At 41.6% G+C, this 24,880-nt stretch overlaps 1 protein-coding gene across 1 annotated transcript; it reads left to right on the top strand.

Moving 5' to 3' along the window:
* Positions 1 to 847: 847 nt before the first annotated feature.
* si:ch211-131k2.2 (protachykinin) lies at positions 848 to 11,633 on the top strand. Its single transcript, XM_068012967.1, has 6 exons — positions 848 to 932; positions 1,103 to 1,260; positions 2,411 to 2,513; positions 4,544 to 4,576; positions 9,316 to 9,369; positions 10,671 to 11,633. The coding sequence occupies exons 2-6, from the start codon at positions 1,141 to 1,143 to the stop codon at positions 10,721 to 10,723; spliced, it is 363 nt and encodes a 120-aa protein (XP_067869068.1). The 5' UTR covers positions 848 to 932; positions 1,103 to 1,140; the 3' UTR covers positions 10,724 to 11,633.
* Positions 11,634 to 24,880: the final 13,247 nt, after the last annotated feature.

Here is a 24,880-nt window from a genome sequence, read left to right as displayed (position 1 = left end):
TTGGCTACTCTGATTTGATATACCTCGCACCGGATAATTGGAATAAACTCCTTCCAAATATCCCAAAGTCCTGGTTATACGAGTAATATTCCATATTAGATTTTAAGATGTATAATCAGCCAACAGGGAAACAGGGAAAATATGATTTTAAACAATGGAATGTTTGTGGGGCGAAAATGAGGAGGAAAGAGATTGTATTTTTCCTCATTATAAATGTTGCTAATATCCCTTTTTGAAATTGGTGAAATGGAAAAGGCGAAAGGAAGCTAGTCAGTGTATCTGAGGCAGTTGCCACAAAATATCCAGATATTCAAATCACAAGGTTAACCGCTGGGGAAAACCCGTGTTTCTTAATCTGGTCGTTAGTCGCTGTTACCTCCCAACAGCTCAAATCTCGGTGGGATTGGAATAGTATTTTACATGAAATAGAAGTTTGTTACTTTCACTCCTTAAATGAAGGGAACTGAACCATCGAGCTGGTTGTTACAAAGAGCTAGGGTTTTTTTTTAAACTGGCAATCACGGTTAGAACACCTGACACAACTAATATGTTTGGAAAGAGTCGGGATGAGAGCCGCATAGGGAAAGGGTGAACGGGCGAGTCTTCATTTGTCTCCGACGCAGTTGTGTTTTTGTAACCTTCCATTCTGCATCTTTTGTGCTCCATTTGGCGTCATGGCTCCATCATTTCTATTTCGATCCTTTAGAGGAAGGTGTGGATCGCCAGGAAGATGTACAGGATCCACTCCTTACTAAACAACCCCTCCCCCTGAATAAACCGGATTTTGAAACGACAGGCCGGTGATTCATTCGCTTTCGATGAAGGAGAGGAGGGTTTTATGCTGGCAGATCACGTTGAGATTTGCTATAAAGAGACCCAAGCGCAGTGAAACCTCAGAGAGAAGCCAAAGAGCCGAGTGAAACTGAGCAAAGGTTGTGAAACTAACTTTTAGTTCTGTTCTGTAAGATCTGCTGTGTTGCAGACCCTGCTCTCTCTTTCTCTGCTGTTTGAATAGATTATTTTTCTTTTCATTTAAAGACAAATTGATGCCTTAGACTCGCGATTGCTCTTGTATCACATTCTTTCCCTCCACTACAAATAGGAACTCGAAACTCAAGAGTTATCAGTTCAGCCACGAGAATGGAAAGCCTTAAAGTCGTCCTTCTGCTGATGGTGGTGTTTGCACATGTTTACTGCGATGAAGACCCGTCGCCGGCCCTAGAGAGGGACTCGTGGAATGTGGACAGCGAGAACTGGCAGGTAACCCGGCACCTTTAACCATGTGGAGTCTTTTTTAACAGGTTATTCTGGCTCGAGAAAACATCGGTGATGGTGCGATGCAGCCAATCCAGACTGAACCTTCCCAAACCCATCGACTAAATAGGTGGAGAAAGGGGAAAAGCCTGCAACAGCGTAAGGAAAAGATGTGCAAGTTGTAATTATAACGGGCAGGTGAGTCAGGGACAGGTCGGACACTGATGGAATGAGGTCAGTGAGGAGAGGAGATTGAAGATCGGGAAAAGATTGACCGGAGTTGGTGCTAAATATTATTTTACATTAAAAAAAGTGTAATGTATGAATTGAAGGAATTAATATCCAATTTCACCCAACGCACGGGATCCCGACCTCAGCATCTCCCAAAGGTTTGACATTGAAATGATCATCACGATTCTTAGTCAGTCAGCTGTTAGATGTCTCCTAATCTCCACATTGCCTTGTGAGTGAATTCAAGTATCGACTCATTTTTAGTTCCTTAAATTGTAATTTCAAGAGTGCATTACTCCAGGGTTAAGTAGCAACGGTGAATATCTCTGCAGTTTCAAAGCAGTGGTCAAGTAAATTAAATGGACATACCCTTGACAGGAAGGCAGCTGTCATTATTAATTTCGGGAGAAGAGAAATGGGGAGATAAATAATTAGACTGAAACACAAAGGTTGGTTTAATACCCAGTGGCAGTGGCTTTACCACCCGTGTCTTGAGACCAGACTGGACCCACTCAGCGTTTATTTCATCTCCCTGACGTCCACGTCTTTCCCCGTTTTATCAGAGATTTATACATTTATTTTCTGATGACTTCCATTGGCTCCCTTTCACTGCATTAAGGTTAGGTGACTGTCTATTGAATATATTAAGCTGAATTATAAAGCAATAATCTACTAAATTGTATTTAATTCAATAACTCTCGATTGAAATCATGTCAGGCAATAAAGCTATTCTTTTCATAGCTGATCCACCAGCTATTCAATTGTCAATCCATCAGATCCTTTTTTTTTACTTCCATCTTACACTTCAAACCATTTACTCCTCCACTGAACTCAAATGCTCATCCAAATGAGATCTGTCAAGAAAGCTCTTTATTTAAAATATTGAGAAAAGAAATGGCATTTACCTTTTTTTTTCTATCTTTAGGATGAGTTGCCAGAAGACAACAAACTTATTCAGCAGTTTGCCCGCATGGTAAAAAGAGCAAAATTTGATAAGTTCTATGGTTTAATGGGTAAACGTGCTTCTGGTAAGAGATTGTACTTACCATACTGATTGTGCCTGTCCTTTGGTAAAGAATGTTAGTGTCTTTATCCTTTAATAAATGGTATACCTGTCATAGTGTGTGCCACTGTCCTTTAGTAAGGACTTTATTTACCATAGTATCCCTGTTCTTTGATAAGTGACGATAGCTGCCATCATGTGTGTACCTGTTCTTTGGTCAAGCATTATAACTGCCATAGTCGACCATTGGTGAGTTAATGTTCCTCAAAGTGTTGTCTCCATGCTCTTGTCAGAGATTGTATCTTGAATAATGCATATCTTGGGTCTTCTGCTAAGAGACAATAAAACTGCTTTTCAAAATTAATGGAATCTTCACAATATCTGTTCAATATTCTCCAGCTTTTGGAATTTAAAATTGTGAAAAGATTGTGTTTCTAACTTAGACTCCAGTATCAGAAGGCTCAGAACATTTTGATAATTTCTGTTTAACTACTCTTGTATATAGCTTTTTCTTGCATCTTTATTCTTTTAATGCAACTTTTTTGACTGACAAAATATTCCATATAGCAGCTCCACCATGTAGTCAAGATTTGTTTGGAAAAGATTAAAACAATCAGAACATTAATGTGTTCCTTGGTGAAATTTGGTTGATTTCTCTCAGGGCTTCAACATTTAGATTAAGAACTTAATCACCATATCAGCTGATATCTCCTGTAATGATCTTGGTTTTGACTCTGCATAATCACTGCAGTTAATGATTAAGCCTGAGGTTTTTTTTGTTTCATATCTTTGATTTACACTGTAATATTATATGTACTACCATGGATTTCAAACCTATTTTCAAAGATTGACATTAATCTTCCTGATTCTGCACAGTTAAAATGTTCTGAACTGACAGCAATTAATTTACATCCTTTCTTGAGTGGTTTCCATTAGTGGCTAATGGAGATTTAAATTCTCTCTGAAGAATTAAGTTTAATATTTCTCTTTTCCCTTCCAGCCCATTGAATTTGAAAACCTAGACTTAAAAATAGGTGTTTTAGATTTATTCCATTCTAAACAGCATTTGTGACATTGCTTCTGTGTGGTACAACTTCTGAAAAGATGTGTTGAAGTTACCAAATGTAGGTTTTGCTATAGGTGGCCAGGAAGGTTCTGATGCCCAATATGCCAGGTGGTAGTTGTTCAGCATGTTGTGGTGTTAGCAAAACCTAACAATGTATTAATCTATATATAATATAATATATATCTACAGTAAATTCTAAAAGCAGTATTAACTAATTAACATCCAGTGCTCAATTTTAATAAAGTCAAATCGATACTTTATTTTTTACAAGATACATTAGTTCTACACTTTTTTGAACTTGTTGCTTTATTTTTATAAATGTTTCTCGAAGAAATCTGTACAGTACTTTTAAGAAACTATAATGTTTGAAGACTTAGTCTGATTCAATGTATTAAAAATGATACATTCAGCTCGGCTGATTGCTGATTCTCTGTTATAACATTATTAGTAATTTTAAATTGGAGAAAAACGACTTCTGGAAAAAAAAAAGGAAATCAAAAGTAAAGGCTTATTAGTGCTTACTCCATTCAAAAAATAACATTTTATATAATAGAAAATGTGTATGTATTCTTATGTGCAATGCCTAAGTGATAAATAGTAAACAGGATAAAATAAATAGGGTAATGCTCCTCTAACAATTGCTGTGGGTGAATGCCCTATGTTGGTGTGTACCTGATGCATTTGTCTCAACTTCAATTCCTTATCTGTGTTTCTAAATGTTCAGAGACAATGTAAAATGTTCATGTGAATGGCTGGCCAGAGTTTGATGAGACTTAGCTTTGATTCCCTTCATTGCTGAACAGTTTACTGGCACTCCCTGTACAAGATCATGCATGGGTTACCAGAAGGCTACCAGCACCCATGAAACTATCTTATAAATTTTACGACCTTAAAGAGAGGAGAGGCAAAGGGAGGAAAAATAGAACATAAGCAATTAAGACTGGTATTCATTCAGATTTTCTTTGTATTGACTGTTACTTATTTTTCAGGTCCAACACAAGCAGGTATTGTTGGGCGTAAAAGTAAGTCTATCTAACTGATTGTGTTCATGTGGCTATGTGTTTGTTCCTCATTAAAAGTCTGTCAGTAGGAATTAGCTAAGCACCATGTTGCAATTACAAATCTCAGGACAGACAACTCAGATATTTAATTAAATGTCAAATATTTCCAGTTTGGAGCAGCTTTGCATAAATCAGGAACTGATCTGATTAATTTTGGTTGTGTTTTCCACACCAGAGAAACTCAATGCTAATTTAATACAGATCATTTCAAATTGGATACAGAAACAAGTGTTCTGCACATGTTGTATATAGGTGCTGTATGTCATTTGTACTTGTGCCACTATACATTTTTGAGTTCCCTGAGTTCCTGCATATTCTTTAATAAAGTACTTTGTCATTTTTTAGTATTAACTTCTGTTCCTATGATCATTCAGTTTACTCTATTTACTGCATTTTGGACATGCAGAGTTCAGTAGCGGGGTTATAGGGTTGGAGGAGATTGCAGAGATAGGAAAGGGAAAAGCCACAAAGGGAATTAAACATGATAATCAGAATTTTAAATTTGAGGCAGTGGGGTTGTGGAGTCAATGTATGTCAGTGATGTCAGGGGTGATGGGTGAGTGGGACTTGGTGCAGAATTGGATAAGGGGACCAGTTTTGGATGAGTTTAAGTTTACAAAAGGTTAAAGATTGCAGAGCATTAGAAGTGTCCATCTGGAAGGTAACAAAAGCATGGATGTGGGTTTAGTGGCAGGTGGGCAATGTTACAGAAATGTAAGTACAATATTTGTGATGGAGATAATATGGAAGCTCAGCTCAAGGTCAAATAAGAAATTGTAGCACATCCAAGACCAGATGCCAGACAAGCATTCTGACCACAGAGGCAGTGGAGGGAGTCAAAAGAGATATAGCTGGGTACGAACAGCATAAGAGTAGAAGCTGATTCTACATTTGCTGGTGATGTTGCCAATGGGACAGCATGCAGGTGAGAAAGAAGAATGGGCAAAAGATAGATCCTTGATGAACTCCAGAGATGATAATCATGTGGGAACAGGAAGAGAAACCATTGCTGGAAATGAGCTGGCTACAATCAGATGAGTTAGAGCTGGAGAACGAGCAGAGATATTGAAGGAGGATGGCTTGGTCGATTGTGTCAAATATTTCAGAAAGGTTCAGGAGCACAAGTCCAGGGGTGGCACAGTGGTGCAGTGGTTAGCACCGCAGCCTCACAGCTCCAGGGACCCGGGTTCGATTCTGGGTACTGCCTGTGCGGAGTTTGCAAATTCTCCCTGTGACCGTGTGGGTTTTCGTCGGGTGCTCCGGTTTCCTCCCACCGCCAAAAGACTTGCAGGTGATAGGTAAATTGGCCATTGTAAATTTTCCCTCGTGTAGGTAGGTGGTAGGGAATATGGGATTACTGCAGGGTTAGTATAAATGGATGGTTGTTGGTCGGCACAGACTCGGTGGGCCGAAGGGCCTGTTTCAGTGTTGTATCTCAAAATAAATAAGTCAGAATAACGCACCACAGTTACAGTATTGTGGTTGGGTGGAAACTTGATTGGAGAGATTCAAACTGGGAGTTGCAGAGAGAGGGGCACGGATTTGGGTGATGGCTTTCAAGAAGGAAGGCAGGTTGGACATTGAGTGGTAGTCTGCAAAGGCAATGGTGTTTTATTGAGTGGGGATGGGGTTAATTATGGCAGTTTTGAAAGGATAGTTTCTGAGAGGGAACGATTCACTCATCCAATATCAAGGAAGTTTAAATATAATGGTTTGATTTTACACAGCATGTACCATACTGTTGTCACTTACAATTCAAATCTTCTGACTTTGAATTGACAGCATTATTTCACTGCACAATGTTAGCAAAACGAATAGTCTTCTCACGTGTACCCAGTAAGAGTAAGACACAATCAATTAGTATGAAAAGCTTCTTCAGTGCTGTTCTCATGAAATTTAACAAATAGAATATCCCCTCTGTGCCAATGTGATTTATTCACTTTCACACATATCGTATCTCTGCAGGTTCACTGAGCAAGACTGCAGAATTAAGTTACATTTTTAATTGATTTTGCATAGTTGACTAGTGTGTATTATAAGTTGAGTTGAAACAGCCCAGACTCATTTTTCTGGAGACTATTAACAATTATCCAAAGAAAGGGAGAAAAGTCCTCTATCTGGACTGGACTGAAACCCAGTTCATAGAGCAACTGGTATCAGAAGCCATTTTTGAGAGCTCACTCACACTAGTATCATTGCAGACATTTACAAAATTTTAGTTAGCCTAAGTATTAAGCAATTATTCAGCAACAACAACTTCTGCTGGTTGTGACTATCAAAGAAAAAGACTGCAGTAAATCTGAGGTAAAGAGAGCTAATAGAATCATAGAATTGTACAGCTCAGAACAAGATCATTTAGCTCATCATGGCTGCATGGTTATCTGAAGGGTTATCCACTTAATCTAATTTCCTGCCCCTTTGTCATACCCTACAAAACCTTACTTTTTCAAATATATTCTACTTCTGTTTTAAAAGCTACTATAGATACTACTCCCATCCCTGTTTCTGGTAGGATAGCCATGTTCTTACAATCCTCTGCATAAAAAATTCCCCTATACCTCTGCCCAGGTGTCTTTGGTAATGATTTTAAATTCTGCCGTCTAGTTACTGACTCACTGACCAGCAGAAACAGTTTCTCTTATTCATGTCATCCAAAACCTTCATAGCACCTTCCCTGCTCTTGTGAAAAGAGCCCCAGTTTCTCTATTCTCTCAGAACTAGTATCATCTCAGTAAGTCTTCTCTGCAGCACCTCCATGCCCTTTGCATCCACCCTAAAGTAGGCTACCCAAAACTAGACACAATAGTCAAACTGCAGCCTAACCAATGATCTGTATAGGTTTCAACATTGCCTCTTCAATTGTGCTATGCTCTATTGATAAAACTTAAGGATTCCATACTTTTTTTTTTAAAAACACTTTTATCAACTTGTCATGTTACTTTTCAAGATTTGAATATTTGTATCCAATATATTAAGAGTTAACATTTGAGATACTTGTTAATGAAATATTTCCTCAATTAATCCACTTAGATATAAATTCCTAGCAATATCTTTATATGTTGTAAATGTGACCAAGCCATATTCATAAATATTTTTAACCATGTCGACCTGGAGCCAACTCAACCTTGGAGACCCTGCTTAGTTTATTTCTACTTACTAGCTGCATACTAAAGCTATTTTTGATAAGGCTTCAATGGGGTATTAGTGCCAGTAGCTCCCAAACAGCAAGTTTCGTAAAGATAATGGCCATCCCAGGGTAAACTTAGCAGACTTCATAAGGTTACCCATTGGGAAGACCCAGCATAAATGTGATTGAATTGTCTATGAATTAGAAATGAAAGACACAAATAAATGTTAATCTTCTCGGAATAGGATGTGAACAGGGCTAAAGTGCATAATTGATGTAGAAGTGAATCATTTGACGTGAACTAGAAGACACGAGACAAGGTCCGTGGTAAAGTGAGTGGTGCATTGCCTGTGGAAGGAATGAGCTTGTTAGACTGAATGTAAGGATTGAAATATGATTGGGCAGTTTTTATTTTTTTTTCACATATTTAGGCCCACAGCATGGAATTGCCCATAATTCAGCATTAATTGTCAATTGCATTCGGCGAAGGTTGTGGGAAATAAAGGCAGATTGTTGGGGAAAAACACTGCAAACTATGTTTTGCATCTACATATACTTGACCTGGAAGTACTTGATGCTGGCATTGGGTGCTTGAAATGGGAATATGTGCTGTCGTCTGGCGCTGTGATTGCAAATAAAAGATTCCTGGAGCAACTGTAGCCAACCCTCATTACAGAATATCTCCTGCTTGGAGCAGTCTAATAATATAAATGCAACATTAATTGTCCACCTTTTTTAATAGTGCAGTGTTTATTTATGCCAGAAAGTGCTCAAGGCTTTTATTGCATACAGGTATGGTCTATATAATTAAAAATTCATCCAAAGCAATAGCTTTCCAAAAGGCAGTAAATAGGCATCAATCACTCATTGCTAACTAATGCATGACATGCATAATTTGATTGCTAGTTCCTTTTCTTTTCTCCAAGGAACGACTGTGCATTTACTCTTGCATTCAAATATTTATTAGCTCTGTTTTAGAGAACAGGCTTGCAGTAAACAACAAAGACACCTCTATTATTTTAAAACAAGTAGTACTGCAATACCATGCACATTTGGCAAACTAAAGAGAAGAATTCCATCAGAGATATCAGGATATGTTTTCTAAGTGCTTCACTATGGCATATAAACTGGAGCGTATGAGGTTGGTGATTTAAGGGAATTTTTAGCAACAACGAAAAGGAAATGAGTGAAATTTGATGAATATTTGTGATCCAGAATTTCTTGTAATGTCATGTAATCGTGGAAACAGGATTGAAGATTATCAAGAATATTTCTCAGGATAACAATAGGACAGCAAATTCAGAAAAGATACAGTGGAGGCTGCATTTCTAAAATTGGGGGAAAGAGCATTGTAGGGAAAGGAACATTCCCCAGCATCAGCATCCTTAATTTTGATCAACCCAAAATGAAAGTGATATATAACAGTTAGCTTTTTCACATTGTGTACTTGACTAGTTGAAGGACAACAACATAAATGTGTACAGCATCCGCAGTATTTTGCTTTTATTAACATAAATGTGTAGACGTGTCTTTAATTACCATTCTTGATATCGTTTCTTGTTTTTAAATGTAGGACAAAAGGGAGAGATGTTCGTTGGCCTTATGGGACGACGGTCTTCAAGTGCGGGTATGTTGCTCACTTTGAGCTTGGCATGTTCCTCCTTCCTCCTCTCTAATGGTGTGGGTACACAGCAGGCTACAGTCACTCAAATCAATATGGATTTATCGTTTACAGCCATAACTTGTTTCTGCAGGTCTTCATCTTCAAACACATTTCAGTTTGAACATCTGCCTTAACATGAATTGCAACAGTTTAATAATGTTTGAATCATTTTTTGTGACTCATTAACAGAGCACATTTCCTCTTTTTACATTACCTGCATTTGTGAATGCAGTACTGGCAGTCAAAGAACTGGTCAGATGGACAGTATAGCACTTTTACTCTGCTCTTACATATGCCTTAACCTGAAAAGAATAAGTCCAGCTTCCCCTCCTTACAACCAGTTGTCTCTTTCCATTTCTTTCACCAGCCATCCTTGCAGCTTCTATGAATGAGATTACCAATTGTACCACAATGTGACTATTTTATGCTATGTTGATATCACCAATTGAGAACTAGGTCGAGACAATCCAAACTAATTTTACGTACAATATTTAAAGCTGTCAAACACAAGAGAATTAATAAAAGGTTGCTGGTGTACTGCTTCAATCTGATTGTGAAAGGAAGAGAATGTTTCAATGAAGATGCTGCTTTTACTGGATGTATGGGAAAGGACTTATTTAAGTAATAAAACGCTCAAAGGCATGGTTACATAGAGGAAATATTACACAAATATTGAGTATACCACAGCCAGATGTGAGTAAAGCATCCTCTACTCTGCCAAGCTCCCACTGCTGCACCAGTGAGGTGCTAATTTTCATTTGCCACATCAAACATTCCCAAACCTCTCTGAGTGACATTGCTATTCATCGTTACATAGGCTGATACCAATTAGGAACTAGATTGTCCAAAATCGTTTCAGACAGTGGAGACTTTCATTTCATCCATGTGGTCTGGATTTATGGTCAAGTTCCAGAGATAAAAGACCCATGGCTAATCCATTGTGCTGTCCAATTCCCCAGAAGTTATTGTATTGTAGGGAAAAGCAATTGAGTAGCCATCTCACTTGATGGACACCTCCTTCTTGCCAGTGTATATGAGTAAAGTCAGCTTCAGAATCTCTACAAATGTCCATGACCCATTCTGTTAGCTGAAGAATAATGGCATAGTTGTAAGCTACTACAATGAAGGGGTAGAGGATGCGAACAAAAGGAAAATCATTTTTGGAAAAAATGATATCCTTATTTGTGAGGAAAGTCTTCCAATTTTATGTTATTGAAGACGAGACACAGACTGGTGATTTATTGAATATTTTCACTCTTTTTCAGAGGCACCACCTGAATGGGAAAGAATCCAATACTACGGTCGAAGGCGCAAATAAAATAGTACAAATGTAAAACCATCTGAATGTCCCCTACACCATTCTATCAGGAAGGGGGGTTTTTGGTTAAATAGCCAGACCTCAAAATTTTTGCTTAAGTTCCTTGGAATTTACCAACCGTAGACACTGATGCAAAACATCCACTTAAACAAATCTTGTATAATTTGTCAAAGCTGTTCAGTATTTTAACCTCTTCATGTGGAAACTTTTCAGTTAAGGTTCACAGTAATCCAAATCATACAGTGCTTATGAATGTCAGTAATCTATAATGCCTCAGATGATGCACAGGTACTATGTGTATGTAAGAAGTAATAGAATTGGATGATAAATGTTCATATTAAATGTATTTTTGAAATTTGCTTGCATTCAAAAATAATTGGAAAGTCATAATTGTGTGCTGGCAATGAATCAGGGCTCTGTACTATAAGTGAACTGTTAATATCACTCATTTGGTTCATCTAGATTTAATTCAAAACATTTTGTGTTAAAAATAGGAACGAATTTAAATGCTATACGGTTAAACAGTGCTTTGACAATATTTGTCTGGTTATCTATAGTCAGCTGCAGATATTACTGTAGTATGAAAGGATATAAATTCTTCGCACACAAATGTAAAATAAATTTTAAAATAATTCAATCTTAAAAACTCATACATCAAATAATTGCATGTGATGCACCTATTGCATCACAGTTTCCAAGATCCAAACACCTGATGTTTGCTGTTTCATTCAATTGGCTATTATGCAAAACAATATACAAAAGAATACATTGGTTCATTTTTAAGTCAACAATTTTATGGTGTGGGACTTATTAACTTTTTTAACTGCAAGAAAGGGCAGCAGCCATCCACATTAACGAAATATTTATTTTCTGTGTCTGATTTAAATTACTGATTAGTTTTGTGTCTGTTCTGTTGGATCAATAAACAAATATGCATCTGTAAAGTATAAACCTGGTATGTACTGCTCTCTTTTTAACACAGCACCAATGGGATTTTGTACAGGCAACAGACTTCAAGCATGTTACAACTGAAAATCCATAGCATTATTCAAAAACAGGGCTTGATGTTCCTTCCACACTTATTCTGTCAAAGCTGCAGCAGTAGCCTCACTTCTCAAATAGCCCAGTGAGCATACCTAATGAATGGCTGAGACATACTGACTAGGAAAATTACTGAAACAAATCCTGTGCTGATTCAGATGATCTCAGCCAGTAGTACGGATGATGAAATTTCCCTCAGCACCGCTGCATTAGGGGAGGAAGGAATTAGCCAGCTTGCTAGCTATAGGTCCCATTGGGTATGTGGGGGCACAGGATGAAAATAGGATTTTGGTCAAATAGCCTGTTGAGAATCACTGTCAAGGCTAACGAATGTGTAATTGCCACTTGGGCATGCTACTGGCAGGCAACCAATGCCTATGGGGCAAGAAGTCAATTACTTTAGGATGCAAGAGGAGAAAATGGGCAAGAAAAAAGACTAGAGTTGTACACAGTGTGATGGGAATCATCACCTTGCTTATAAACAGTCACTTTTAACTAGAAACTGGAAAATGAGGAATCCAAGAAATACAATACATGTTTGGGGAAAAAATTATGTCCTGTTCTATTTCTTTTGATCATTGCTATTGGCATTTACAACCAGGCCTAAAGTGAACTCAACTGATATAAATCTTACCCAATTTAGCAGAGAAAATCCAGCTTCAGTCAATATACATATTGAACATTGGATTTGGGGCACTGTCAACAACAGAGCTCAATTCTTACTGTCTCAACATGAGGAATAATTGTAGCAGGCATGATAATAATTGCTTAGCTTTGCAAGAATTTATTCAATTGTGCTGCCTGACTGAAGCTAATTTGAGTATTTCAAATGATAGGCTTGTTTTCCGGGTATAAATAGGATATCTCTGTGAAAATACTTGAAAAGAGGTGAATGATACAGATAAGTATCAAGGAAAACCAGGACAGAAAATTGGATCAATGCCTTACGACACATTGTATTTCAGCCATCTGAATCACTGTCAAGGCTGCATTGTCTAATTCATTATTACATGACCATGAGTGAAATTTTACCAAGACACCTTTCAACTGGTTAAAATTAACTGCAGAATGCAGATATACAAGAAGTTATCAGTACAGTTTATTTGCATAATAGCAAATGTCACGTATTATTTCATTAAAATTAGCATCTATCATCATTATTCAATATATAAATTGAAAATACACTGTGCATACTGGCTGACTACAGCTGCCAGACCTCATCATAGGGCACAAAAGACACATAAACTTGTCTTGCAAGTGAAAATACAAAGCACACACGCACCTCAAGTATATTTTGCCAATTAGATTATCATATTCATTGGTATTGCGAAAGGTATTGTTCAGCCTATCGCTCAAGCTATTAGCTCACCTCTCTCAGTACAGAGTTCCAATAATGGCTGACTTTCTCTCTTAAATGGCCACAGTCAGTCATTGCAACTAGAAATCCTTATGTAGCTCTACAGATTCCTAGCTTCAACTGTTCTCTGCTACTGTACATTTTAAACTGTAACATTTTCAAAATGATAACACTGAGACCAAATGGACCTTGCTGAATGGCCATCCAAATATGAATGGGATTAGGTATAATTCCTGAAGAAGTGGGCGAATGTGGTATGTATTCGGTTATCTAGTGGCAGAAGCGCATACATTGAAGCAATAAGTGTGTTTCCTTGTTTGGAACTGAGCAATATTAACCAGCAACATTCAAGATTTGACCCTGTCCTTACTGAGTTAGCAAATTTCTGCATTTGGTATCACGCCAGGACTAGTGAGAGGAGGGGGATAAAATCAGCCATATTTATTACTCCTGAGTGTTGTCCAGTGAGCTCTGTTGGAAAAGGTGCATGTGTGACCATCAGGTGAGGATAAAATTGGGCCTGGCTGTGATACCCCATGGTTGAATGGCCTGCTAAGGCTCACTGGTCAGCTCACACATTAATAATGGCCATTTAGCCAAGATACAGTCGAATTGCTAGGACCTATGAAAGATATTCCAGCACGACTCACTGCTTTCAGGAAGTGGGGTGGGTCAATCTTTTACTTTGTCTTTTTAATTCCTAAAGGCTCTCCTGTACTGGTATCACTCATCAGTTCCTATTCTAGAATGTGGACAGGAGATATTTGCCCATCCAGTTATGTAATTGGGTGTCCATAAGAATGAAAATCAATAACGGGTAACTCATGTTCCAAATATTGTTCTTTACCCCTGTAGACAAAAGAATGCTGAGCTTCTGCTCACTGCCCAGTAAAAATTAAGATAGCCATGCATCAGAATCATGTGGCTGAATTTTAAGGGACCGTTGGAGTTGGGAACGGAGGCGGGGATGGGCGGGGCATAAAAATCAAGATGGAAGATGACATCCCTTCCACCTTTTACTGTCAGCAGCCAACATGGAGGGCGGACTTCATACATCCATGCAGTGGGAAGGCAATTAAAGTATTTAAGAGCACAACTGACAGCAATTTTATTCACTGATTTAACCAATGGTGCACGGGAACTACAGAGCTTCACAGCCTCACCTGGCTAAAGGAGGCGGGAGCTCAGTGCTGGCTTCACTGGGAAGCCATCGGGTGACAGAGTGTCGCGTCAGGGAGAGGGAGGAGGGAGGGCACTGGGAATCGCTGTCAGGAGTGGGGAAAGGTGCCAGCACTGTGGGGGAGCCACAACAGGGTGCCATCGGGGCAGTGCCACCACATCAGAAGTGACAAGTGAGAGAAAGGGGGTGGGGCCATTTTCAGTGAAGGCCTTGCATGCAGGGAGAGGCAACCTGTCATGGAACTCATTCACTATGGCTTCGGGGCTCCTGTTGAGGAGCAGCAGTAGCATAGAGGGAGGAAGCGTCAGGCACAAGCTGGGGCAGGGCAGCAGCTTGGAGGCCCATAGGAGGTCCAGCCTCAGGAATGGGACACTGGAGAAGGATGCAGAGGGGCACGCCAACAGCTCCTGTGCACAGAAGCTACCCTCCAGAGAGGGTCTACCGGCCAAGGTTCAACTACCTGCCAATGTCCGAGCGGCTGTGCCTCCAAAGACACTGCCTTTTCAGGGTGGGTGTCACTGATCTAAGCACCATGATGCAGGATGAGCTGAGCCCCATGGGACTTGGCGGACACCCGATGCCAATGTCATTGAAGGTCACCGTGGCACTGAACTTCTACTCCACCGGATCATTCCAGGGATCAACTGGAGATATGTGTGGAATCTGTCTGCGGCACATTGGTGCATCAAGGAGGTCACCAATGCCCTGTTCAGGAGGGCCAGCGACTATACGTGCTTCTGCACTGATCCAAACAGTCAAGCTGGGGGGTGCTATAGGATTTGGGCCATTGCTGGATTCCTCCAGCTGCAGGGTGCCATCGACTGCACACTTCTGGGCATCAAGGCTTCCACTGACTAGTCAGCAGCCTTCATCAACAGGAAGGGCTTCCACTTGCTCAATGTGAAACTGGTCTGTGACCACTGCAAACAGATCCTGCAGGTATGTGCAAAGTCCCCAGGAAGCAGCCATGATGCTTGCATACTTCAGCAGTCCCAGATGCAGAACGTTTCCATCCCAAGCTAGCCACTGAGGACATGGCTACTGCTGCCTGTGAGGAACCCTTGTATGGCTGCAGAGGAGAGGTACAATACCTGCCACGGGTCAACCCAAGCAACCATCGAGCAGGCCATTGGTCTCCTGCAGATGAGATTCAGGTTCCTAGATCAATCTAGTGGGGCGCTTCAGTATGCCCCAGCGAAGGTCTCTCATATCATTGTGGTCCGCTGTGCACTGCACAACCTGGCACGACAGATCGGGGGGGGTTGACCAGTGAGGATATCATGGAGGGCGATGCCTCCTCCAATGAGGAGGATGCTGCCCAGGTAGTGCCAGTAAAGGGCTCCAGGGACAGCAAGAAAGGTGCCATGAGATACACGCAAGGGAGGCACGAGACGCCCTTATACATTCACATTTCCTGTGACCCTTACCACCTTCTGGAACCCCAACAATAAAGTCTTACCTTTAATCAGCACTGTTGTCGCCTCCGTCCTTCTGCATTCCAGCGACCAGCTCCCAGTTGCACATTGCACAGCAGCAAGGCGGAAGCATTGAGTACTCAGGGTTTGTCCCTCACTTCCAGCCTCTTGAGAGATGGGTTTAAATGAAGTCCTGAAGGGTATCAACAATAGGAAGGAGATGTAGTGAGATTGCATCATTTCTTTATTCCGCGTGACACAAACGCAAACCTATCCATTTGGAATGTACATTCACCCGTGAACCCCTAAGTGCATTTAGATGTTCTGCTTAAATCTTTTCCAGGTGCTCCTAAGTGGTACTTCCCCTGTGCTGTCAGCTGACATGGAGGCAGGCTGCTGACCTTGCTGCCCTCTGGCTTGGGATGACCTTGCAGCTATCCTCTGGCTGCCGGAGACCTGCAGGGCCTCGGTACACTGAGGGCCTCCTGCACAGGTGCAGGACCTTCCTTTGTCTTTGGAGATGATGTAGGTGCTGGTATCACTGGCAGAGGAGCTGCTGCCCACACCAGGAACACCCTGAGAGAAGCTCCCAGATGCAGGAGGCAGTCGCTGCTCCTCCCTTGCGAGGCATACTTGTACGTTCCTGCAGACCTGAGAGGGACGAGGACCTGGTGGAGAGTACAGGTGCCTCATCCCTCTCTTGCCTTGTTCCTGCTGCATTGAGCTCATGGACAAGGCAAGGGTATTCAGGTCTGCACATATCTCCAGCAGTCACTGAGTGGTCTGCTGCATCAGGCTGTCCAGGAGAGTAGCCAATCTCTCAATAGAGGAAGCCATGCATGTACCAGTCAGAGACATGACAGCACTCAAGGTCTAGATGGACTCCTCCATTGTCCACGCTCGGGTTGGCTAAGATTCTGGCATCTCTGCCAGATGTTACCTTACCTCTCCCTAAATGCATTTTGGAAGGTCTAATGCAGGTGGGAAATATACAGTAAATGGCAGAACCCTTAGGAGTATTGACAGGCAGAGAGATCTAGGTGTACAGGTCCACAGGTCACTGAAAGTGGCAACGCAGGTGGATAAGGTAGTCAAGAAGGCATACGGCATGCTTGCCTTCATCGGTCGGGGCATAGAGTATAAAAATTGGCAAATCATGCTGCAGCTGTACAGAACTTTAGTTAGGCCACACTTAGAACATTGCGCGCAATTCTGGAGGGCATTAGCTATGAGGAGAGGTTGGATAAACTCGGATTGTTTTCACTGGAACGACGGAGGTGGAGGGGCGACATGATAGAGGTTTACAAAGTTATGAGCGGCATGGACAGAGTGGATAGTCAGAAGCTTTTTCCCAGGGTGGAAGAGTCAGTTACTAGGGGACATGCGAGGTTTAAGTTGAGAGGGGCAAAGTTTCGAGGGGATGTGCGAGGCAAGTTCTTTACACAGAGGGTGGTGAGTGCCTGGAACTTGCTGCCGGGGGAGGTGGTGGAAGCAGATACCATAGCGACGTTTACGAGGCATCTTGACAAATACATGAATAGGATGGGAATAGAGGGATACGGTCCCCGGAAGTGCAGAAGGTTTTAGTTTAGACAGGCATCAAGATCGACGCAGGCTTGGAGGGCTGAATAGCCTGTTCCTGTGCTGTACTGTTCTTTGTTCTTTGTTCTCTCACTGCTGTTGCAGCATTTTCCATGTTGCCAGCAACTCAAGAGGCATGTCTTCAATCTGGGGCTCAGCATGGGCCTGGCCTCTAACAGTCTGCCAATTGTCAGTGGCCTTGGTTGCCACAGCTTCCATCAGCTGCTCACGCACATCTGTGATGTGCTCATCAGATTGTGTGCCCAAATCTAAACATGAACAGATCCCCATCAATGTGCGAGGATCTGTGCTGGTGGAGGGTGCAGGGGAAAGATGTGATTGTGCACTCTCTGAGGCTCCCTCCTCCTCCTCAGAGGCAGCCGGCTGTCCCCCAGTCCCTCCAGCTCTTTGTTCTTGTTAATGAGCATGGCCTGCATGAGAGAACAGATAGATTGAAGGATTGTGGGTTTCCCAGCGCGACATTCCAACCCTACAGTGGAGCACCATGTCTCCAGTGATGGACACATTTGCACCACATACACCCTTGTGCCCCAGGGCATCTTTATCACTGTCCTGGATGGGTGCCCCTTTCGCCATCCACGATGGAGTGGCCGCCTTGCTGCCCTGCCAGTTCCATCGCCTCCTCTTCCATTGAGCTCAAGACGTGCAAATAGGGCACACTAGTCTTGGCCCGCACTTTTCGGTTGGGTGCTGTCTTCTCCTGCCAGTGCAAAGAGGATTAATGTTATTTTACCAGCAGAGACAAGCACAACAATTATGCTGGTGGTAGTCCAGTGGCCCATGATGGGGGCACACGAATGCCTCCTGCATGCGGCCACTCTCGAGGGACTTTGTGGGGAAGGCAATGACAGATGGGCATCTCACATCGAGATGCAGCCAAGGCCTCGAGGCAGCATTTCCTGCTGCTTTACCCATTGCCCACTGATTTGTGGTCACTCCCCACCAAATGCACCCTTTCGCTCTGCCACATGCAAGGTCCAAAGGGCAGAAAGTGTATGGAACACTCACCTTAGCAGACTGGATCAAGTTATTGATGTGTTTGTAGCACTAGATCCAGGTCCTGGGGGTGACCCCATGGCTGCCGACATCCTACGCTACCTCTATCCAGGATTGTTTGGTCAGACAGGCTGGTCTCCTCCTCCCGTCCCTGGGAAGAGGACTTCCTGCCTTTCCCTTGCGGCCTGGAGGAGAGTCTGGAGGGAAGCATCGCTGAACCAGAGAGCCACCTGGGGTCTTGCTTCTGCCATTCTGGCTACAGGCTTCCATTCAGCTCCTTGGCAGTAGTCCGGCAGTCAGGCAGAGGCTCTTTCCACGCAGGCAGCTGTGAATGCAGTGCTAGCAGCCCTTTAAATATGATGCCGTCCCCTGACGCCACCTTCACCACTTCCACTCCCACCTCCGTCCTCTCACTGGATGATCCCTGGACCTCCCAACTCTTCATTAGCTGGCTGCCCCTTGATCACGTGCCGCTGAGCACTCATTGCGCTAACGGAAGCCGCAACTGCTTCTGGTCCCTACACCGGCATCTGCAATCTCTGATAAATATTCAGCCCTTGCACTCAAATCCAGACCTTCTTTTACACTAAGGTACCTGTCCCACTGAGTTTGTGCAAACTGTATCTCATTGCTTCTTGATAATGTTCTTTTGCTATGCCTGCTTCTTTTTACATGAAGATTTACATTTATCTGATTGAATGTTTCTGCTCCATCTCCACCAGTTAATCTAACTGATTTTTCAATCAGCATCTCTCCATTTCCTCAGTTTATATAATCTATAATTTATTCCGGCACTTAAATTCAGATGTTGTGACTTTGGATCTAACATTTTGTTCGATACTTCAACAGGTGGTCGCCTTCTCTAACCTCACCTTATTGAATTTTGTGAATTGATCTCAGCAATAAAGTGGATAAAAATCCTCAGCTCACTCAGTTTCACCATAAGCAATAGCTTAATAGCCATCTGGAGTTTCCCCAGGCAGTAGTAAAACAGGCAGCATCTTTGCCTTTGGAACAGTTCAATTAGTTCCTGCATTGGCAATCCCACTACTCGTAGTTTTGAAGAGATTATTAATATTTCCCTGGTTTCACAGAATGTACTGCAGTTTCACTGTTTTATTACTTCTGTACCTTTCTCTCATTTCCAGTTTTCCACTTTCTTCTCCTGGAGGTGCTGACATGCTGGCATGTAGTCACATGGTGTGCAATTGACCTCCCAATGTCATTCTAGTGCTACAACCGAGGCAGGAGCAATGCACCATCAATTCAGTCCCATCACTCCGCAGGTTGCAGCATATTATTAAATTTTCCCCACCCAACCGAAAACAGCCAAGTTAAACACTCTAGTAACCCCCAGAATAAAACAGACCAAACCAAGTATCTTTAGACAACAACAAATTAACTATTTATTAAAACTAAATCTTAAACACTATTAAGATAACCCTATGTCTAAAGACCTTATAACTTCTTATTTTCACCTAACTCCCCCATTCACACACATACATTCAAAAATGATATTTTAAAAATTAGCTGTTTCTTAAGAATAAATAAATACCTGGGTTATCAGTCTTTGTGGGTTATCTTCCTGATGGGTGAGATATCCGAGTGTAAAAATAATCAGATGCCAAAGTCTCCATGTGGATTTGATGAAACAGTCTTTTCTTGGTAGGCATTCAAAGCACTTTGGCTGCAGCAGGTATCAAACAGTTCTTTCAACACGGGGTATAATGACAGGTCTATGTTTGGATTATAAAATTGGTAGAATTTCAGTCAAAGCTTTATTGCGAACTCCAGAAAACACAATAAGTCAAGAGAGATTCAATCTTGAAGCAAAGACTCCTCAGATTGGAAGTAAAGAAAAAGGAATTTTGCTACCTCCCACAATACAAATGTTCTCTTCAAAAGGGATTTTTTTTCTCCTTAGACAATTAACACAGCCTATGGCTCATTGTAGAATTTCTGCTGAGAATTCTCTTCTTTCAAGGCAAGAACGCTTCACTGATGTCTCTCAAAACTGGCTTTAGCTGGTTTTTACACACATTGTTACAGTACACTCTCTCCTGCTGCTGCCTAGGTAACAGGTGCAGCTGGCACACTGTGCCTCTTAGTTTTTAAAGACACACTGTTTTTAATCAGAGTCTTAAAGGCACACTGCCCCAATCAGAGAAGAAATTAAACAGTACATGACTGTAGTGGTTATTCTTCAATCATCGATGAAATACCGGACAAATTTGATCCTATTCTCATCTGACACCCAAATAAGCATAATCTTTAGCAAGGTCATTTGGCAACCTTGGCTAATAGTTGCTCCTGCCTAACTAAGTCAATTATTGAATGCCTGTTGATTGTTCTCCTCATCTATATCAGCTAATAACAGTTTGTGGCATGTATGCTTCCGTAGCACACCCCACAGAGGTAATCGGGACCTCATAAGAAGACGCCTGACTGCTTTCATGAGCACCCGCGATTGCAAAATCGCTGACACTGGGGCTAATTCTAAACAGGAAATCCAGGCTGGCTGCATCAGGAAGTGATCTGAGTTTGAATAATTGCACAAAATTAACACTGCATCACAAGGAAATACTTGCAGGGTTAAGGGTAAGAGCAGTGGAGTGCAACTAATTTATCAGCTCTTTCAAAAAGCTGGCACAGGCACGATGGGCAGAATGACCTCCTTCGGTGCTGTATGATTATATGAAATTCAGCTTCTCTCCTACAATTCCTCATACAGCAAGTTCCCAATCTCAGCCAGGCTGTCTGGACAGGCAATGAGTGCCCTTGAAGAGGTCATCAACAGGGAGCGAGGAAAACTTGACAGCAAGTCAATGGGGCCTGATCACCCACATATCCAAGCAACCAATCACCAGCAGATGTCCAGAAACAGGAATCTTGTCCTGCCATTCATGAAAGATGAAGGAAAAACAGCCAAAAACTGGAGAGGGAAGAGTTATGAAAGAAGGTTCAGCTAAGAAGAGAGTGTAGGTAGGTGGTATGGGATTACTGTAGGGTTAGTATAAATGGGTGGGTTCTTGGTCAGCACAGACTTGGTGGGCTGAAGGGCCTGTTTCAGTGCTGTATCTCTAAATAAATAAATAAAAATAATCTGTTTCAATGATACTGTTTGAGGGATCATTTTTGGCCAGCACACCGGGAATACTCCCCTGCCCTTCAAATAGTGCGATGGGATCTTTTACGTTCACTTGACAGTGCAGATGGCGCCTCGGTTTAATGTCCCATTAGAAAGATGACAGCTTCAGCAGTAATTGTAGGATAGGAAGAACTTGTATTTATATAGTTCTTTCATGTTCTCAGAACTTCTCAAACTGTTTTACAACTAACCAATGCTGCAGTTATGTAAAAAGAAAATGCGGCAACCATTTTGCATATTGCAAGGTCCCACAAACAACAATGAGATAAACGACCAGTTTAGCTGTTTCTGGTGGTGTTGCTTGAGGGATAACTCTCAGGCAGGATGGATTTCCCTCCTGTTCTCCAGTGGCATGCTATCTTTAACATCAAACAGGGCATCTAATCTGAAACACAGCTCCTCTAACAATGCAATCTTCCCTCACAGTATCAGCCAAGATGTGTTTAAGTCCTGAACCCACAGCCTTCTGAATCAGAAGCAAGAGTACTAGCACTGAGCCAAACTATCACCTAAACTATAATCATCTGTGAGGAAATCAAATTACACAAAAAATGCCAATGAATGAATTTCATCAATGCTGGTTATGAAAGACTCGCTCCCGATTTAAGAAGTAATTATCATGTTTTGTGTGTGGTGTACAATAGCATTTTTGGCAAACCTTTTTTACATTACAGTATCAGCCTTACATTGGTCTGGGTTATTAGATGCAGAGATTCTCACAGTGTCAGTGCATCAGATTGGCAGAAACTTTAATAACGTGAATGGATGATTTTTTCTAACTGGCGAGACGTATGCAGTGGGATCCCCAGGGATTGGTATTATTGTTTTTATTGTTATATATAAATGACCTGAACTTGGTTTAGGGAGTACAGTTTGAAAGTCTGTGGATGATACAAAACTTGACAACATGGTAAATCATGAGGATGATAGTTGCAGACTTCAGAAGGACATAGACTGCTGAAATGTGCAGACAAATGGCAGATTCAAGTTAAGTGTGAAGTGATGAACTTTGGGAGAAATAACATGGAGTAACAGTATAATCTAAATGGTACTATTTTGAGGTTGGTGGTGGGGGGGGGGTGGTGTTGGTGGTGCAGGTGGTGGTGAAATAACAGAGTGACCTGGGGGTGCATATTCACAAATCTTTGAATGTGGCAGGGCAAGTTGAGAAGTCAATTAAGAAAGCACATGGGATCTTTGGCTTTGTAAAAAGGGCATTGAATGAAAAAACAAGGAAGTCACGCTAAACATTTACAAATGTTTTGATTGGCTGCTGCAGGAGTGTTGTGTATAATTCTGGGCACCACACTTTAGGAATGATATCGAGGCCCTGGAGAGGGTACAGAGGAGATTTACCAGGATGATACCTGGGATGAGGAAGTTGAGTTACATGGAAAGATTGGAGAAGCTGGGATTGTTCTCCTTAAAGCAAAGAAGGTTATGGAGAGGCCTAATAGAGGATTTTGAAAGAGCAAGTAGGGAGAAACTATTTCCTCTGGAAATTGGGCCGGTAACCAGAGGTCATAGATTTAAAATAATTGTCAAAAAAACTAAAGAGGAAATGAGAAACTTCTGCACACAGAGGGTTGTTAAGATCTGGAATTCAGTACCTGAAAGAGTGGTGGAATCAGATTCAAAGAGAACTTTTAAAAGGCAATTGGGCATGCACTTAAAGAGTTGCAGGGTTGTAGATCTATGGGGATAAGGTGGCATGTGGGACTAACTTGGACAGCACTTTCATAGAGCTGGCACAGGCATGGCGGGCCGAATGGTCTCCTTCTTGCTGCAAGATTTGATGATTCTAAGATTCTAACATCCATCACAATTTGTTGAAAGATAATCCTTTACAAAAATTACTGAGGTTGATTTGAAGGCTAATAAAAATAATGTCAGCCCTAAATTTGCACAACCATACAAATAAAAAACTATTGAATAAAAAAGTAGATTCTACAGTTTGCAGTCTCCAAACAAGTTATGTGAAGGGAGTAGAACATTGTGCATTAGCATTAAAGTAGCAATTTATACAAAAGCCTTCCTTTTTTGTGGAATTTAAATTATTCACAGACCTCACTGCTTCCTTTGGGATTACTTTGTTGTCTATGATGTTTCAATCATGGTATTAAAAATATATTTAAAATGAACACAGACTTTATTGCATTCATCAAAAATAAAAAAAATGGTACTGTCAATAAGAATAATTGATAGCCAATCAGAAGGCTGAGGTTCCCCAACGCTCTGTCCTTCCAACTGGCTTGTCTTAGTTAGTCATTAGCAGCTTAGTTCGTTCTCAGTGGGAATTGAGGAATACTGGATAGAGCACTTCATATGTGTGAAGCATTCTGTCCTCCAGGAAGGAAAAGTTAACATGAAAAGCCATACCCCACTTGAACTGAACTGCCGACTAGCTGATCACAGAGGAACATTGTCTATGTTAGAAGGAGGGCACATGGAGAGAGGAATTCCATTGTCACTGTACGTAGAAAATTGGTTAACAAATTATTTCTACCTGTGTTGATGCTTTCACTACAAATAACAAGCAGAGTACAACTTCCCTTATGGCTGCAAACATATTGTCAGAAGAAAAAAGTAAAGAAAAGGGGGGCTTCTTTTCGAAAAGCAACCCTGTAAAAGTCTTACATACAATTTTATTATTTGGAGCTTCAGTTTCTACGTGCAAAAGACAGCCATCAAACTTGCAAGTGAGTAATTAATTAAACAAGCCCACCAAAAGCACTAGGGAAATCAGAATCTACTTCCCCTCACGAGGAATTTTTGGAAAACCAGTACATGTTTACCGACAGGATTTTTAAAATTCATTTTTGGGATGTGGGCGTCGCTGGCCAGGCCACCACATATTGCCCATCCCTAATTGCCCTTGAGAAGGTGGTGGTGAGCTGCCTTCTTGAACCGTTGCAGTCCATGTGGGGTAGGTATACCCACAGTGCTGTTAGGAAGGGAGTTCCAGAATTTTGACCCAGCGACAGTGAAGGAACGGCGATATAGTTCCAAGTCAGGATGGTGTGTGACTTGGAGGGGAACTTGCAGGTAGTGGTGTTCCCATGTATTTGCTGCCCTTGTCCTTCTAGTTGGTAGAGGTCACGGGTTTGGGAGGTGCAGTCTAAGGAGCCTTGGTGCGTTGCTGCAGTGCATCTTGTATATGGTACACACAGCTGCCACTGTGCGTCGGTGGTGGAGGGAGTGAATGTTTGTTGACGGGGTGCCAATCAAGCGGACTGCTTTGTCCTGGATGGTTTTAGTTTTAGTTTTAGAGATACAGCACTGAAACAGGCCCTTCCACCCACCGAGTCTGTGCCAACCATCAACCACCCATTTATACTAATCCTACACTAATCCCATATTCCTACCACATCCCCACCTGTCCCTATATTTCCCTACCATCTACCTATACTAGGGGCAA

The sequence above is a fragment of the Heterodontus francisci genome, chromosome 33, assembly GCF_036365525.1.
Source record: "Heterodontus francisci isolate sHetFra1 chromosome 33, sHetFra1.hap1, whole genome shotgun sequence".
NCBI lineage: Eukaryota > Metazoa > Chordata > Chondrichthyes > Heterodontiformes > Heterodontidae > Heterodontus > Heterodontus francisci.
The sequence above is the reverse complement of the archived record's forward strand: the minus strand, read 5'-3'. Positions and strand labels throughout refer to the sequence as shown.

Coding starts and splice junctions, on each gene's coding strand:
- si:ch211-131k2.2 (XM_068012967.1), top strand. CDS start 1,141: ATGGAAAGCCTTAAAGTCGTCCTTCTGCTGATGGTGGTGTTTGCACAT. Junction 4,577..9,315: donor AGGTATTGTTGGGCGTAAAA/GTAAGTCTATCT, acceptor TTTTAAATGTAG/GACAAAAGGGAGAGATGTTC. Junction 9,370..10,670: donor ACGACGGTCTTCAAGTGCGG/GTATGTTGCTCA, acceptor ACTCTTTTTCAG/AGGCACCACCTGAATGGGAA.